General features: G+C 40.2%; 1 protein-coding gene across 2 annotated transcripts in view; it reads right to left on the bottom strand.

The window, feature by feature from the left end:
* Positions 1 to 3,723: 3,723 nt before the first annotated feature.
* The window catches only part of PLXDC2 (plexin domain containing 2), a 445,690-nt gene continuing 430,861 nt past the window's right edge, over positions 3,724 to 18,552 (bottom strand). For both annotated transcript variants that reach the window (XM_047865279.1, XM_047865278.1), the window contains one exon: positions 3,724 to 7,297. In XM_047865279.1, coding sequence (XP_047721235.1) covers positions 7,181 to 7,297 — 117 coding nt within the window. In that variant the 3' untranslated portion in view covers positions 3,724 to 7,180. The remainder of the gene's footprint in view (positions 7,298 to 18,552) is intronic.

Here is an 18,552-nt window from a genome sequence, read left to right as displayed (position 1 = left end):
TGAGGGTCTCCTAGGTTGAGGCTTTCTGGTTTTCAGGATTGTCTTAAGAGAGCTTGCTCTCTGTGTGCTTGTCAATATTCTATAGCCTTAGACTTTGTAATCAAGGCTTTCAATTGTGTTGCCATAGTAACAACTTGTATTAAATAATTATGAATGCTTGCAAAGCCTGGGTTGGTCTGTTAGAAAGGGAATGAAGGGAGGCCTGATATTCCAGTTGGGGGCTTGTTGTGATTTCTAGGAATACTTTAAAGGGGCTGTCTTTGCACAACTTCACCAAGTTTTCCAACTGGTGCACAATAGACCTGTGTGACTGACTTGATCAGCAGTTACCCACGGGAAATCACTCACTGCCCCTACAGGAAAACTGACGTAAGGCACATCACATCAGTAGGAACTTTGGCTTGACAGATTTAAACATTCCGACTCTGAAATTTCCAATTTTCAATGACTTGAGGCAGTCAATTTTTTCTCAGAAGCACAATAAAAAATCAGATATAGAAATAGAAATATCAGAACACCAGAAATAGAAAGCTCATCGAGATATACTTAAAATTAGATGGGCCAAACTTCAACTTCTGTGCATAGTTTAAAGGCGAAGGTGAAGGAACAAGATCTGTAGATGTGTGAAATGACCAAAGTAGAGTGTGATACTGAAGTCGAAGCTTAAGTCTCAGCAGCGGGCAGCTATTAGAGCAGCGAAGCATAATTACCAATTATGCCAATTTCCAAGTTTCCAGAGATAACCGATCTTCCGATCTTCTTTCAATAAACTGGTAAAACTGAGAGATGGGGATATAGGTACAGGTGATGTTGGGTTGCAACAGAACTGGTGACTTTTACAGTCCCTTCCAATTCTAAGAGTTTATGATTGCAAGTCTTATTGTAAGAAGAGGAAGAAAAAAACACCTAATCTATAATAAAGTTTAAGTGACAAGAGAAAGAGAAACATTTCTTTTTTGCTCCTGATGAATTTTGCTCACTAGGTAATCCGGTAGTTTTCTCGACCCCAATCTAGGGACATTTGGCAATGTTTGGAGACATCTTTAGTTGTCACAGTCTGTGTGTGTGTGTGTGTGTGTGTGTATGTGTGTGTGATCTACTGGCATAAAGTCATCAGAAGCTTCCAGCATGCTGTCAGATGTGCCCTGCAACGCATGGGACTGTTTCTACCCCACCCTCCCACAAAGAATTATGGGACCCAAATGTCAACAGTGCTGAGGTTAAGAAGACCTGAGACAGTCTAATAAATGACCTAAACACCACACACATCTAACGAAAGTGCAAATGCTTCTTTAATACACTGGTGCTTCGGGAATACCTTACAACTATAAATGCTGTTAATTCAGAAAACCACACCAGGAATACTGGTACAAGAAAGTGAACCACTACATCTAGTCGGAAAAAGTTGCAGGGACCTGGCAAGTCCTCCTGGGCGTGCGTGGGACAACTGTGGATGAGTAACTTTTCATCTCGTGAATGAAACTGACACACCATTTGACACAGAGCAAACAGCACAGATGTGCAAATGATGCATCGTATTTCCGAAACATTCTTCAGGCAAATACTTGATAGTTCCCTATCTAAGTATACGAGAGAACTGGAACTGGAAATTGGACAGAGTAATATTGATCTGGTCTACTTGCAAGGTTGTGTTTGAGAATTCCATCGTATTGCAGTAATCGGTTGACATGCCCAATCTCTCACTATTTGTATTTATCACTATATATCATAAGATCCAGCATAGGAACTTGGTTCTAGTAGGTGCTCAATAAATATTTAAGTGAACTGAGTGGTCGAATGAATGGACAAATAAAGGGATGCATCAAAGTGCTCCACAAAATGTAAAGTGCTTTGCAAACACAAGGTAATATGAGTAGGTCATAGGTAACGCCACAGACCTCATAATATGTGTTCAGGAAACCTTCCTAGGACAAAAATGTTCAAATAGTTTCAAAAAGCAAATAAAGATTGTGATAATATATGTTGTAAGAAAATATGCTATGAAGATTCTTTGTTTTTAGGTACATTTAGGAAGAAATGAAACAAAGGTAGAATAATTTTAAATGACAAAAAAATAAGTAGTATTGCTGACAGATGGCCCCAGGTAGGGTTGCGAGGGCCACGCAAAACTACATAAAGACACTGCAGTAGTGAGAACTTGAAATCACTGGTTGTTGTAACGATGGCATTATTCTTTTTTTTATTAAAAAAAGTTTTTTTCAAGTTTTTTTTTTTTTTGAGAGGGAGAGAGCGAGAGAGACAGAGTGCAAGTGGGGGAGGTGCAGAGAGCGAGGGAGACACAGAATCCGAAGGCAGCTCCAGGCTCTGAGCTGTCAGCACAGAGCCTGATGTGGGGCTCGAACTCAGAATGGCGAGATCATGACCTGGGCTGAAGCTGGATGTTTAACCGACTGAGCCACCCAGGAGCCCCAACGATGGCATTATTCTTAAGAACATGATAGAGGAAGGTCAGTCCAATGTTCCATGTTATAAGACAGCAGATTTCCAATATCACAGATAAAGTTAGCCTTCAAACAGACTGTCCTCCTAACTTGCTTGGTCGGCCTTCATTGCTGATAAAGGGGTACAGGTGTAGGCAAGAAAAATTGTAACATAAATTCCCAGTCAGGAGTTTTAAGTGCAACACCCAGTTCTGACACTGGGAAAATTACCTTATCTTTCTGGGCACCAGTTTTCTGATCTGTATACGATGAAGAGCTTGGGTGAGCTGAGCTGCCATCATTCTGGCATATGGATGCCGATGGCAAAAGAGGGGATGGGATGGGAAAGTACAAGCAAGAGCAATCTTTGGGAATTAGTAAAGCTCATTGTAATAGAATATCTGAAAAATGTCTGAGGAAATATAGAGAAAAATAACATTTCGAGGAGGAAGAAACCCTAACCCATAGGATCTGTTTCTCAGTGAGTCTTATTTAAATATGAATTTCTTGTCATGGAATGACAGTGTCTTGAATCAAGGCATGGATTCTAGCAAAACTTTTTCTCAAATGGGCACTAGACTAGGAGACATAGCCCAACTTACACTCTGTCAAGGAAAGGTAATGACAAGAATTTTTTGCCCCAGAAGCTAATACATTATACTAATCAGAATATATATTATCTGCAGATTAGTAGAATTTAAAATAATGGTAATCCTTTTTTTTTTTTTACTTTTGCAAATGTTTACATTTCAGATGAAGTCCCATGTGTTTTTAGATTTTAATGTGGCAGCCCTTTAGATTTGTGTTACAGGGGTAAAATAAATATTCGTGTTTGAGGTATTTCCTTCTAAAGAGAAGCCTACTGGTTGGCTCCTGGGCCTCCCTCTGCTGTAAAGAGTAAACTGGGGCATCCCAAGAAACTAGAGACACTAAGTGACTATGTAATAAAGAATCGAGCTAGCCGAAGGATACCCACAGGGACTTTGTCATGGCAGAGAAGTAAAAGTTGGGACAGACGTGACGTAGAGGAAATATGAAGAGAAAGTATTAAGATGGGAAAAAAAATTGAGCAATTTCTCCTTTGGCATTTTCTCCAGACATGTATTGATTTGATTGTCTTTGAATGCTTTTAGGATTGATGGACTTGTTTTCCTCTGAATGCAAATTTGTGCTGATGCTGGACCAAGGATGTGCTTTATGTGGGTTAACATTGACATAAGGTCTTAAAAGTCTGTACATCTGTACCTTTAGCCAATCTGCATAATAATAACCTTGCAAGGGAGACAGAACAAAAATATTTTTATTTTCCAAAATTGTAAATTGAGACCTCATGGAAGTTAAAGTGATTTTTCCCAAGATAACACAGTGGAGACTCAAAGCTGTGTCAGCTGGCATTCTTTTCTTCATGCCATGCTGCCTTTCCGAGATCAAAAACACTTAGATATCCCCAAGAACTTCCAAATCCTCTCTTTTTCTTCCTTCTCCTTTTTGTTCAAGGAGAGGGAATTAAAAGGAAAGACCTCTACAGCACTGAGTGGTAGAGTTTTTTTGTAACGATGGGAAGGCTATGTGTTGCCCAATATAGAAGCCAAGAAGCCACATGCGGTTATTGAGCATTTGAAATGTGACTAGTGACTGGAGAACTGAACTTTTTAAAAGTTTAATGTTAATTAAATTTAAGTATCCACATTTTGCTTGTGGAGATGACACTGGACAGCACAAGTCTAGAAGCTACCTGTGAGAAGGGGCAAATGCCCTAGGTATCTCAAACTAAAATAATAATTGGGGGTAAACTGTACTTTATCATTGAACTTTAGTTTTCTGTTTGTTAGTATATCTTAAAAGTCCAAATGCTTCACAAACAAACCAACATTGTGGTCAGTGCCATCTGGTTGCCTTAAGATATTTTTCCTTGACTTTTCATACCTTTAACTAATCACCAAATATTATTTCCTCTGTAGCACCATCTACCTGATTTCTTCAGAAGTTTGTATGTATCTTTTGCTATTCTTACCTTTTAAAATTGTTATTCTCTCACTGCTATGTTCATAGTATTTAAGCAATTTACAGATGCATCCTTTCTAATACATAATGCATGTAAAGTCCAAAGCATCAATGTCCATTTTGAATTTCCAGAAACATCATGTACGTTTGCTCTTCCTTTGCAGTAAATGGGCACCAGGATCAAACCAGAAATACAAAACAGAATAAAAATTTCAGGAAAAAAAAAAGGGATTAGCAAGCCTTTTGCCTTTACCACTAAAAGATTCATATACAGCAGAAACTTCTTACCACCTTCAACTTCTAGTTTTGGTAGGAAGTTTTCTCAACACTTCCAAAGTTTCCCCTGTTATTTGGTGCTTTAGTTCACTGAACAATACAGCGTTTTATGTTTTTGTTTCATTTTGGTTTTGGTTTGTTTGTTTGTTTGTTTTACAGAATTGTCAATTCTTTTAATAGAAAATGGAAGATAAGCTCTGAAGGGAATAAAGAGAACACTGCTACTTCAAAGAACTGTGCAAAGAGTTGGATATGTACACAAGATTTATAGAACTGTCAATCAACTGCTGTTGGAAGCCACACCTATCACAGAAGCTACTGGAAGAAGCGTCATCTTCTCCTAAAAGGAATCGTCTACCTGTTCCTTATGTCTTTGTAGAATACCAGTTGCACCAGTCACGTTGGCATGTCATTTGGTTATTGCTAGCCGACCAAACCTACTCCACAGAAATAAGTTGGGATATTTCATAGAGACTGAATGCAGCTACAGCAGAGATTGTCATCACATCCTTCAATCATCTTGCTTGCTAGGTTTTTTTTTTTTTCCTCAATGATTAACTAAGCAGGTTAGGAAAAAAGTATCATCCTCATCAAGTATTTAAAAACGTAAAGCAAAATATATGTGATGGAAGATGGCACGAGTTTACATCAGACAGCTGTGAAGATAAACTATGATACTCTGTTAGTAGACTGATGTCGTTCAAGGTAGACACTGGGTACAGATGCTAAGCGTTAGTAAAGTGCTACTTACAATACATCTCTGCTTCCGGATACCTGAATCTGCAAATGTGGGACACTGGACCCTATAAGCGCCTGCAACTTCTTGGCACAGGACGTCAGCTTCATGGGTCGAGATGTGGATGAAATTGTACACACAGTACCTGAATTTCAACTTTGGGAGCTCAGTATACATATTAACCACTTTCCTCCTCAAGCGATGCCTTACTGTTTCTCATTCATGGAGAAGTTTCAAAATCTGGATTGTGATGACGGGGCAGATGACAGATCCATCTAAGGAGCACTCTGCTTTATTTACCAGGGAGGGAAGGGGTTGATATGAATGAAAGGGTGGCTCAAATAGGCAGGAAAATGATCAGCACTGCAACTAATTGAACCAACCACTTTTGCTGAGTGACATAAAAATATTCTAATATTAAGGATTATTTTACAACTCTATGGAAGTATGCAGTAACGCACCTTGCATGTGGTTTGTCTTGATGACAAAATGCACTCTGAGTCACAAGAGCCTGCCTTGTGTTAGTTATAAACAAAAATATATTTATATATATATTTATGTAACTACTATGTGCTTTAAAGAAAATTACTGTATGATTCAGCAGGGTTCTTTCATTCTTTTTATCGCCAGGGATATGCTGACTTGAATGGCTTTCTCAGGCAGGAATCGACAATGAAATGGGCCTTTAGTACTGAACCGGCACAGAGTAAAAAGGAAAAAAAAAAAAGCCAAAAATCCCCCATATGTTTAGAATTCCTTAACATTTTTGCTTGAAAAACAATTAAGGAGGTCTTTGTATTGTTTCCTCTTGTTTCCTTCAGCCAAGAGCAACTGTGGCTTCATAGGATTTCATAGTTGGGAAAATGGAGGCAACGTTTCTTTAAAAATAATGAAGTGTTTTATTCCGAGGCAGGAGAGCTGAAAACCTCACGTGCCACGCCCTCTCTCCTAATCCTTAGCTGAGTTTGGCAATTCTGTCACAGCCCATAGAAAGGACATTCATTAACGAGGAAGAGGGAGGCATAGTGTGAACGTCCTGCACGGATAAAAGATTCATTCTGTAAAGTAATGAACTTGTTGGGACCATTGGATCTAGACCAGAAAAACAAAATCCTTTTGCCACATGTCTGGCGGAAAGATAGAAAATCTCTCGTTTTATGTTTGTTTGTTTGTTGTTTGTTTTTGCTCCTGCAGGAGTCAGTTATTTTTCTTAGCAATCTTGAAACATTCATCATTGCTCTTTTGAGAGAAAGGGTTCAGGCTTTGGAACACCGTTATCTTTGAGACATTAGAGAAGAATATTTGAAGCAAAGGTGTAGATCCCTCATGAACTAAAGCTTTATTATTATTGTTTTTCTCGATCCCTTTGCAACCCTGCACCTAAGCCAATAGCACTGTAATCTTGTCATACTGCTGATAAATCCACAGGAGATGTTCTGAGTGAACTATAGATTCATCCCATTAGGGAATTCTATGTTCAGCGGTCAGTGGTACCTTGCATAAATTTTAGGTTTTTTTTTTTTTTTTCCCCTTCCTGGGCTGGGCTGGGCTTGTCCAGAAATCTCCTCTCCTTCAGGCTACAGCAGCTTAGGGCTCCTGTGTGTGTGTGTGTGTGTGTGTGTGTGTGTGTGTGTGTGTGTGTTGTATGTGTCTTAAAGGTATAGGCAAATTTTTAGTCTTAACACCTGTAAGCCAGCACTGGTGCTGTTCTGTCCTAGAAATTTTAGCACTGCTCTGATACAATGAAACCTTCTTTCTCTCCAACTGGTTCAACTTCAGCATAGGCAGGATGACCAGAACCTCTTCGAAACTTCATCGCAGGCCATCTGCTTGGGCGTCTCTGAAACAGAAAATGCAAAAATAATGAATACCAGGGTGATGGGCATAAGAAAAATAGTTGCCAAATATTTTAGATGAACCTCTGAATTAAATTTTGCATTGCACTGAATTATGTCGTATTAGTACCAAAGCTGGAATTACACATGCTTGCATCTTGATTATGATACTGTTGGCACCTCCCCCATAGGAATGACAGTTTCTCAAAGTCACAGTTTATGCCTCATGCATATTTATGTCTAAAAGATTCTATAAGTGTCTAAGTACAATGAGAAAACACTGAACTGTATTAAAAAACAAATCTGAAATATATAGCCACTGACATGTCCTCTTCTCTAGAAAAAAAATCACTTCATTTTATTTATTAATTTGCTCGAAAACATAAGGCCATACAGCTCTGCCCCGTTCTTAGAAGTGGGCTTCAACTTAGGTGCTAGACTTTCTGGTAAACAAACTAAAAGGAAAATCACATGATACCTTACGAAATTATTTATAAAGCTGACTTCCCATACGTGACTTTTTGTGCTTGAAAATGAACAGATGTCGTGCCCTGAAAACAGAATCCAACATCAGAGGGCGTCGACGATCTCAAGCCTATGAACTGAATAATTGCACAGGTAGACAGTAATCCTAAAATACGGTTTATTTATTCTGACAAAGGAAGTGCACTTCTCCCCAGCGCTCTGTCCATCAAACAAACCTTCTCTGATTTACAAATAGAAGTGCTGAAATGAATTATTAAGTTATAGCAGCAAAAGACACTAAAACGCATGTCACGGCCCCAGTGACGCTAGAAACGATTATTCCATTTATCAGAGTGCCTGCCATGTTGGAGTATATGAGACGATGAGTACTGAAGGAGGTTTATTTCTGTCTACGATTTATTTCTACCTAAAGAATTTTAATGTGAAAAATGTTAAATATCAGTGTCGATATACTGGCACTTGGCAGCTTTCTAGATTTGCCAGTTCCATTCCACAGGCAATGATTAATGGGTGTAGAAGAATTTTCACATCAGGTAGGGATGAGTATTAGCTCTACTCTCTGGAAAAATACCAATCAAGGCAATTACATTCCGCCTATTACTAATATTATTTACTGCCTATGTAACATTATGTGGTCACAATGTTTTATATTTGTTAGCTGATTAAGTCCAACAGTGTAAGTGAAACGGAATGATCCTTATTCTCCAGAAAAAGAAGTGAAGACAAAGAGAGGGTGTCTTTGTTGGAGCTAAAACTCATCATCGGTGGAAAAACACTGAACGTTTTTAGGGAGATGCACACTATAACTCCTGATCACTCCGGCATGTGGAAAAATGTCAACCTGCTGCTGTGCTCAGTGGTTAGAACCCCCACTTTGGTTTCAGTCACTTCATAATTGGGCTTCTGGAGTACAGCCGCCCTCGTCCTTCTCTTAGTCAATAGCACCACTATGCCTTTGCCCTTAATCTCTACCTGTCCAGCTGGCAAGTACAGCCCTGTGAACGAGGCCTAATGTACAACCCAGTGCACATAAAGACACTGTGCTGTAGGTGACTTAAAGAGGTGCGCAGTGGCACCTGGGTGGCTCAGTTGGTTAAGCCTCTGACTTCGGCTCAGGTCATGATCTGGTGGTTCGCGGGTACGAGCCCCGCATCGGGCTCTGTGCTGACATCTCGGAGCCTGGAGCCTGCTTCAGATTCTGTGTCTCCCTCTCTCTCTGCCCCTCCCCTGCTCACACTCTGTCTCTCTTGCTTTCTCTCTTTCTCTCCAAAAATAAATAAACATTAAAAAAATTTAAAAAAATCTTTAAAATCACAGGACCCTCACACCCACTTGCCTGAGATAACTCACTTTAACACTGGGGAGACAAAAAGGACTTGAAAAACTTCTCCGTGTCATGGTTCTTCTACCGTTTTCCCTCGTGCCTCCCTCTGCTAACTTTCCAGTATTCCTAGATTTAATGGAAATCTATACAAATTAGTCCTAGCTGAAACTGCTTTTCTAGGTCAATCTGCAGTTCAGAGATTTCTTTATGAGTGAGAAAAACAGGGTAGTTCTAGGACCGTAATGGAATGACTGATGACTTAGTTCTCATAGAAAAATCTTGAATGTTGCTGGTATAGTATGAGGCACCTATCCAGAAGACAAGAAGTCTAGAAACCTGGGTATGATGTCTGGCTTCGCCATGAAGCATGATGGGTCACAAACTGGCGTTTATACTTCTTACTCGAGGCTTTAGATATGTCCAAATCTGTGTTCTTTTTAGAATGGCTAATTCACATTGTTATAGAAACTGATAGGGGCCACGGGGTCACTTGCTAACAGAGCTGGATGTACGCTGAAAATTGAAAAATTCAAACCAGACCGTAATGTTAATTCATTACAGAGATTCAGGATGTCGTGCCTTAAAACATTGCTGGGTGTAATGCGTGGGTGATCTCTACTTCCATTTCTGAGAGTTATTTATGTGATTAATCACATTCAGGAGTACATGTTCATGTAGATACGTCGGCACTGGCGTGGGCTGTGAGAACAGGTATTTTCCCTAATTACTCCCTCAGAACTATTAATTGAACCGTCATCCAGATCGGTCTCAATGGTCTGTGGCAAGATAATTAGCTGAAATATCCACAAACAAACCTGCAGGGCGCCCTCAGTCAGCAGCGTGTACAGAACTGCACGAAAAGCAGAGAGATGTTTCGTGGGTTAGATGAGCTCTGGCAAGGAGGTTACTAGGTGGGAGCGTTAAAGGAAAGGGGCAAACGTGGCCATTCGAGGCCCAGATAGAAAACACCAGTGATGTGTGATGGCGCTCGACAAGCAGTCGTTCCGAAACTGTTAGTGTTTCGGGCCGTTTCCTTCGGTGAACTGCAGGGAAAGGGACAGAGGCTGGGATGGTGAGACTGGCACAGCATCACAGACCTGGCACGTCCCAGCACAGCACTGAGGCAAAGCCGTCTGTTTTCGCTGCTTCTCGGTTTCCCCGCTTGGGAGGTAAAATGAACTAGATTGCTGTTTCTCAAACTTTTTTTTTTCTTTTTTAATTAAAAAGAAAAAAACCCTTAAGCCACTGAGCCTTTGTTCCCATGAAATGTTACCTGGAAGCCCCACCAGCAGCCTGGAGAATAGGTTTCTCTTCCTTGTGACGACAGAGCCCTGCTTGCACGACCCTCCCTGAGTCCCGAGGGAGCCTCTGCATCCCACACTATCTCAGGGCATGTTCTGGCAACTATCGAACTAAATGCACGTTTCTCGAACTTAGCTCTGCATACAAATCACAAGGGATCTCATTAAAGCGCAGATTGGGATTCAGGTTTGGGGAGAGCCCTGGGACCCTGCATTTCCAATAATGTCCTAGGCTATGCTGACACTGCTTGTCGGTCCACACCACACACAGTGAATAGCAAGCTGGGATGACGGTCTACAGGCTCTTCAAACAGGAGCATTCTTTAAAAGTGGGTGGTTGAAGAAATACTGATGTTTGATCTCCTGTGTGTCTCCAATGGACCTCTGTGGGAACTGAACATGCGTGCACACATCCGGGTCAACCTCTCCATACGTATTTAGCTGTGATAACACCGAACTGTCCAAGGGGAGGGAATTTTTTTTTTCTTTTTCATTACTTCTAAATGCAAATTATTCTCTATGCCCTTTAATTTGTGTTGAACGTTATTTCAACACAAGTTCTATTAAGTTATAAATCTGGGTTGCCAGATTGGGCAAATGAATATTACAAAACACCAGTTAAATTTGAATTTCAGATAAATGGTGAATAATTTCCCAAAACTATACTGCATCAGGCATACTTCTACTAAAAAATTACTCGTTTATTATTTGAAATTAAAATTTATCTGTGTCCTATATTTTATTTGGCAACCCTATCTATAGGGAAACACAATGGCTTCAGGCCCCGGCCAGTCAAACTTGTAATCTAATTAAAATAAACTATTCCTATTAGGGGCTGTGCCTCCTTGTTCCATGAATTGTAAGTCACTTTTTCCTTAAAAAGAGTAACTCAAATTGATTTGTCTGTCTTCTGCTGTGGCCAAGAATTACAAGCAATAACTCTTGTGTGAAGCAGAGCCTGGGTGTTCTTTTACATATTTTCAGCTCATTTTCATTGCTTTTCTTCACATGGAAGTTGTCTTATTGTCCTGTAGCTGCCTCTTCTCCAACCTATAATCACCACTTTCCATGGGTATGTTGTCTTCATTCTAGAACTGTCCTATGGATGATCCTGAAAAATTGGTTAGCATCCTCATAGTACATGTCCAAGATGAAAATTATCTCAATGCAGGTAGAGAACAGCTGTCCACTGGGATTAACAAAATCATCATATTACTCATGTCATTTTCCCAAAGCTAAAGTATTTATTTTTTAAGTAGGCGTCATGCCCAGCATGGAGCCCAACATGGGGCTTGAACTCCTGAGTATGAGATCAAGACCAGAGCTGAGATCAAGAGTAGGATGCTTAACCGACTGAGCCACCCAGGCACCCCTAAAGCTAAAGTATTCTTAGAATAAATGTTACGTGACATTTCCCTCCTCTTGAAGACAACATTATTTTTGGTAATAACCATAAAATGAAATGAATAATAATGGCCAAAAGGGAAATGCAGACAGTTGAAAATCTTCCTGTTTTAAACTTCTTAGATATACTCATGCCAGTGACAAACATTACAGATGAAAAATGAAATAAATGTTACCATAAAAAAAGAGAAAACACAAATGACTTAATGTATTTTTGAAAAAAAGACACACGAAGGAATACTGCCAAATGAGTCAACTCTGCAATGTTCAAGAGAATGATCTGTGCTTTGTGGTAACAGAAAGGAAGCAACTAAAGTTCCCTTACTTCACCTTCTCAACCACAGTGTCATCATGCTTCACTTAGAATCTGCTGTTTTATTTATTTTTTGCGTATTATTTATTTATTTATTTTTATTTACTTTTATTTTTCTCAAGTTCTTATTTGAATGAGAATCTACCGTTTTAACACAGACATATGTGGCCCTATATGGGTTGGAGATCCGCTAAGCCTGAACACGCGCAAAAGACTCCAGATTCTTGTGAGTTTATTCCCTAAATGAATGCATGTGGCTGAGTCTGCGATCAGGGGTTAGGTGTGTGTAACCCGGAGTTCGTTGAATTAACTTCCATATAGAAGACAATATTTATTAAAGGATATGTCATAAAACTGTACTAGCTGGAAGTTTACATATAAACTATGTTGGTAAAACTCGACAGTAACTGAATCAACTTGCTAGCGATGAGATGAGCAAAAGATTTTGACACAATTTAGAATTTCAGGCACACGGTGATGATGAAACACTAACCTGGTTTTAGCCGGGTTTATTATAATTATTCCATTCTCTATAGACAATGCACCCCCCTATTACCTGCAGCGGGGATAGACTGGTCTCAATGCCCTTCCCTTGGTTCACCTTGCGGTGCACAAGGAGACTGAAAATAAGTGTTTGTGCTGACTTGCATAGATCTTGCTCTATAGTTTATGCCCCATGAGGGACACAAGCTTCCAGATTCTTGAGTGACAAGCTTTCTGCTTGACTTCCTTTCCTCCTCTTGACTTCAACTCATTATTGGCCATCTTGTTGCCCCAAGCGAGGATGACGGGAGTGACTATTACTTAATGCGTGTGGCTGTAAATGCATTCAGTCAGCCAATAAAATTACTATACAAGCACTGATATGTAAGACACAGCCCTGAACTCAAGACATTTATAGCATATTCAAGGAAAATAAGATATTTGCCTACAAAAGCTTGAATAGGAGCTAACCAACAGTATAAGCTATAAATGCACGGAGAAGAGGTTTGAAATCAAGTATCTGCTTGCTGAAAGTATCTGACAATGAATTCCATGCATTTTGAGGAAAGCGGTCTTCAACTGAATCTGGGTCATCGTAGACGCTTGTGGGCAGACTGACTATAAAGACAGAGAGCAGAATAAAAGTCCCCATCTTTTGAAAATATCCACTTCTATGTCTTCTTTACTGCTCATTCTCTATCTCATCTCTAAACAGTGCCCTCCACAGCCTGGTCTCTAAATCCTTCAGATTGTGGGTCACTGCCTTCCATTGGTCTCATCCAGGCTCTACCCAATTTCTGCCGGCCTGAATTCCATGGTGGCCCGCCAGTCACCTTACTGCCTGTTCCCTCCTCTGACGATCAATCCTCATTGGTATGACAATCAAACCCAGTCATAAATCCTCATCCTCTATGTTTTCCCATTCCAGACCCTAAGCAGTCCCAACTACTACAGAAAAAGGTCACATGTTCAGATTAACCCAGCCACAAAGAATCACACGCTGTTAACTGGGAAGTCAGTGATTACTTTTCTCTTGTTAAATCCTTGTGATACATCCAAACTCCATCCAACCCCATGCTGCCCTCTCTGAATCTGGTAGATCATCACCCATTTCTTCCCTGGGAAGACTAAGCCTTTAGGAAGACGCTAATCCTTTTCCCTTTCTCTTCATTAATGCCTTTACATCTACTCATCCTTCGTCATCTGAAATGAAAAGACGTTCTTCCTCTGCTGCAGTTAATTGCCTCTCCTACTCCATGCTGTCTGTGCTATGAAGTTACTTATCCCTCCCTCCTCTGCTGGCGCCTTGAAACACTCCTTTCATTGTTTCTTTACCTCATGCCTACACTTCACATCAAAAAGCCCTGTATTTGATGTTTCTTTGTATCTGCAGTACTATACCTCTTGAGTGTCTGACTGAATCCACTGCCTTCACGTTTCAAAACCATTTTTTACAGGCTTCATTCAGTCTGGCGCCTGTGCCCTTCCCTGGATCTGCATTCTCTCCTGTTACAAATGATCTCATTGCCAATTTAGTACCTTTTTTCCCCCTCATTCTGTGACTTCTCTAGAGCACTTTAAACAATTCTTTTGTGTCTTGTTTATTTTACTTCCCTTCTTAAACTTTCTGCTTTATTTATCTTTTTAATGTTTATTTACTTTTGAAGGAGGGAGAGACAGAGCCTGGGCGGGTGGGATAGGGGAGGAGCAGAGGGAGGGAGACAGAATCCGCAGCAGGCTCCAGGCTCCGAGCTATCAGCCCAGAGCCCGATGTGGGGCTTGAACTCATGAACCGTGAGATCATGACCTGAGCCGAAGTCAGACGTTTAACCTACTGAGCCACCCAGGTGTCCCCCCAAAATATTTTTTAATGTTTATTTATTTTTGAGAGAGAGAAAGACAGAGCATGAGCAGGGGAAGGGCAGAGAGAGGGAGACACAGAGTCCCAAATGGGCTCCAGGCTCAGAGCTGTCAGCACAGAGCCCAACACAGGGCTCGAACTCAGGAGCCGAGAGATCATGACCTGACCCAAAATCGGACACTTAACTGACTGAGCTACCCAGGCACCCCTCCTTTCCTGCTTTATAAACACTAGCTGTTAACGCACCCTATCCACGTGTTATCCACACATTTATCCACAAACGCTCTAATCTGTCTACTCCCCATAGCATTCTTCTTTATTCTCTTGGGTTTCAATTTCTACTACTGTGACTTCCATTTTTTCTTTTTCACCTGACTGCTTTATGTCAATCCATTCTTTCTCTTCAGTTGATTTCTCTGAGAGGGTCAACTGTGATTGGACCATCAACGCAAGACAAACATGCTTAAAGTTCATCTCCTCATTTTCCTTCCTAAACTAATTTCATCTTCTGATATTTCTAAATCTGTTGCTAAAAAATGTAATTTCTCAGTTGCTCAGATTTTGAGCTTTGGAGTTATCTGTAATCCTTTCTTCTTCATCCCATATATTCAGTGTGAAGAATCAGGATACCCTCCCCACCTTTCCCACTACTCAGCTATAGGGGTTTTGGCAATTGCTTCGTTTCTTAGAATCTCCGTTACCTTATCTATAAAATAGGTATATAAGAATGCCTACATTTGCAGACCTCATCGGGAAGTAGGGAGAATCAAAGATCATTGATTGAAAGCACTTTCTGACACAAAGGAGGTGAAAATTGCCAAACCCTATCTTCTTCCTCCATGTGGCTCTTGAGTTGGCCCCATTCTGTTCCTGCACCAGTACCCTAATTCCACTTGCAGCTGTCACCTGCACATGGACTGCTGACACAGCCTTGAACTCTCCTATAAGGGCTTTTTTACTCTCCTAGCTTCTTCTCCAGTCCCCTCCGTACCACCATTTTCAACTACTTCTTTATTACAAAATTGATTCGCATTGTTTGCAGAATCAAGTATGGATTACATAGTTCTTTGTTATTTATTTATTTATTTATTTATTTATTTATTTATTTAGAGTGAGCACATGGAAGGGGAGGGGAGAGTGGGGCGGGGAGGGGGAGAAAGAGAGAGATTGAGAGAATATGAATTTTAAGCAGATTGCACGTTCAGCAAGAGCCCGACACGGGGGGCTCTATCCCACAACCCTGGGATCATGACCTCAGCCAAAAATCAAGAGTCAGACATTCAACCAACTGAGCCACCCAGGCGCCCAGATTACATAGTTCTTTAAAGCTTGTCACATCTAACCTGCATCTACATTAAAGTCACCCCCATACCAATCCATAGATATCAAGGTACAGTTGAGTAATTTGCTTCTTCTTGCCCTTCCTTGATTTAATGCTTTTAAAAAATCATACCACACGTACATCTTTTCTATGTGGAATGCCATCTTCCCTTCCTCTTTGCTTAGGCCCGGCATAACATTTGTTTTTTTTTCAGCACGCCCCTTAAATTCTACCTCTTTGATAAAATTGCCCCTGATTAATCTCCCTCTCTTTCCTACGAATTTTATAGTAATTGGTTACGTTCTTTATTTAGCATGGAACATACCTTTGATGTTCCTTTTATTATTATTAAATTCACATGTGGCTATTTGGCCTTTAAAGTTTTTATGTTCTGTATCTCTCCATATATAACAAGCAGGGAATATGAGTATACATAGGGCGACCATATGATGGGCTTATTGTTCTAATTAGGACACTTTTGACAGTGAATGGGAGTTCTGTTAACAGTTGTATCACACAACAGACATAAACTGGGGCAGTCCCACGCAGACTGGGACGGATGTTTACCCCAGTTATAACCCCTCTGTGATATTAATACCATCTACCAGATTGCACTGTGCAAACAGGGTCTCTAGTTTTGATCCATTTTCCATGACACAAGCAGAGAAGATTCCAGTCTTCTTTTGCATTAGTCTTAATTTATGATACCGTGTTGATACTGCATTTGGCAGTATCTTTTTTTTTTTTTTTTTTTTTTTGCTACAAGCGGTTGTTTTCTACTAAAGTAGAGTAATAATTTGCTATGAGATAGGCACATCGCCCTGAAGAAGGTAATTTGCAGTGAGGGTGAAAACAGGCCAGTTCACTGGTACACAGTGACTTGGTTAAAAGGCGAGATGCTGCTGCTCTGGTCACAAATGTACTCAGAAAAGCGGTTTACAACAATAAGCCTGGGTTCCTCAAGAGGCTGTTCTCATAAAGTTACTTGTAGCGGGAGCATCACTGGGTTTCCGAGGGAGGTCAAGGAAAAGGTGGCAAATTGAGCTGTAATTAACCGTGACCTTAGGAATGGTAAACAGTGAGCTATTTTCTGCCCTAGAGGGTTGTGTGCTTTAATCCACGTTTAATCACAAGATTAGGAAATAGCCCAGCGGAAGAATTTATACCGCCAAATCCAAGAGGGGATGCTATTCATTTGACAATTTAGAGTAATGCTTATCCATCAAACCAGGGCAAAAATAGAACTATAATATTTGACTGGCGTTTTATGACATGTGCTTAATGTGTGTGTGTTGAAATGAAAGGAAAAGTTTTAGAAAAAATTTGGAAGGTAGATAGCATACCTTTTCCGTGTTTAAGGTACTACATTGAAAACGAATATCCGTCATGAGGTATCTTTTAAATTTGAGAAGCTTGATCTATTTATCTTGGAATTTTGGATACATACGATCTCTTGTCAAACCAATGCAGAAACTGAAATTTAAAAATACTTATGATCCTGAGAAGGGGAACACTATAGCATTAGCAAGGCAGAAAAATAAAAGCTAAGGAGTATGTGCTGTAGAAGATGAATTATAAACGTGTTACAGATGCATTTATAATGCCATTTACATACAGTGTTATAACTGAGTAATATCAGTGTTTTATCCTTTATTTAGGGCCTCCAGCAATGTAAACTACTGTCCTTTACAAAGATTTAAGTAATTTCCACAACAACTTGGTTTGAGGGAGAAAGACATTGATACTGTGATAAGTACTGATGACCCATATGATATTACGTGAGCCAGGTTATAGCCCTGGAAGTAACTCCCATTTTTTTCAGTATTTTAAAAATGAAAAAGAGAAACAAAATAAGATGTCTGAGATATACCCACCAGAACCTATAGAAATGACTTTTTATTGCACAATTGATGATATTATAGCCAGGGGTCGAGAACATGGTTTGTGAATTGTTTATGACGCTTGTTCTTTTCCCCTTCCTCTTATTTGGTAACTCACCCACACTTGCTTAAGAAAAGAGGGCGGGTATGGGAAATCAAGGAACCTTTCTAATAAATCCAAGAAGGTAGGGGTGGTTAATAAATGGCATTTATGCAACTTTTGGCTGAAACTAATGACTATTAAATTTTTCTTTAAAAAATTTTTTTTTTTTTCTCAACGTTTTTATTTATTTCTGGGACAGAGAGAGACAGAGCACGAACGGGGGAGGGGCAGAGAGAGAGGGAGACACAGAATCGGAAACAGGCTCCAGGCTCCGAGCCATCAGCCCAGAGCCTGACGCGGGGCTCGAACTCACGGACCGCGAGATCGTGACCTGGCTGAAGTCGGACGCTTAACCGACTGCGCCACCCAGGCACCCCTAAATTTTTCTTTTAAAAAAAATTCCAGCATAATTAACGTACAGTGACTAGTGACAATTTTTTAAAAAATAGTGCTCACAACACTATGCTGATGGAAGACGAAAGAAAATTTGGTTTCAATTCATGGCTGGGTTACACAGAGGGGTTGAGGAATTGACCCAAATTCACAAAGCTAGTAAATTAAAAGCTAGAACTACACTCTTTCTACCTCATTTCGTTGGTTCCTGGTTCCGTTACCAAGAAACCAAGGTTTTAAGCAAGTCTCTTCCCGTCTCTCGTTATCCACATTCTCGTGTATAAAATGAGAACGTGGGTTCTCTACTTAGTAAGAGCTTACGACTTCCAGTCTGCTTTAACACCTGATAACTATGGGCCAATAACTGTTAAAAAGGGCAATATTTTTTATC

This window comes from Prionailurus viverrinus, chromosome B4 (genome assembly GCF_022837055.1).
Source record: "Prionailurus viverrinus isolate Anna chromosome B4, UM_Priviv_1.0, whole genome shotgun sequence".
NCBI lineage: Eukaryota > Metazoa > Chordata > Mammalia > Carnivora > Felidae > Prionailurus > Prionailurus viverrinus.
The sequence above is the reverse complement of the archived record's forward strand: the minus strand, read 5'-3'. Positions and strand labels throughout refer to the sequence as shown.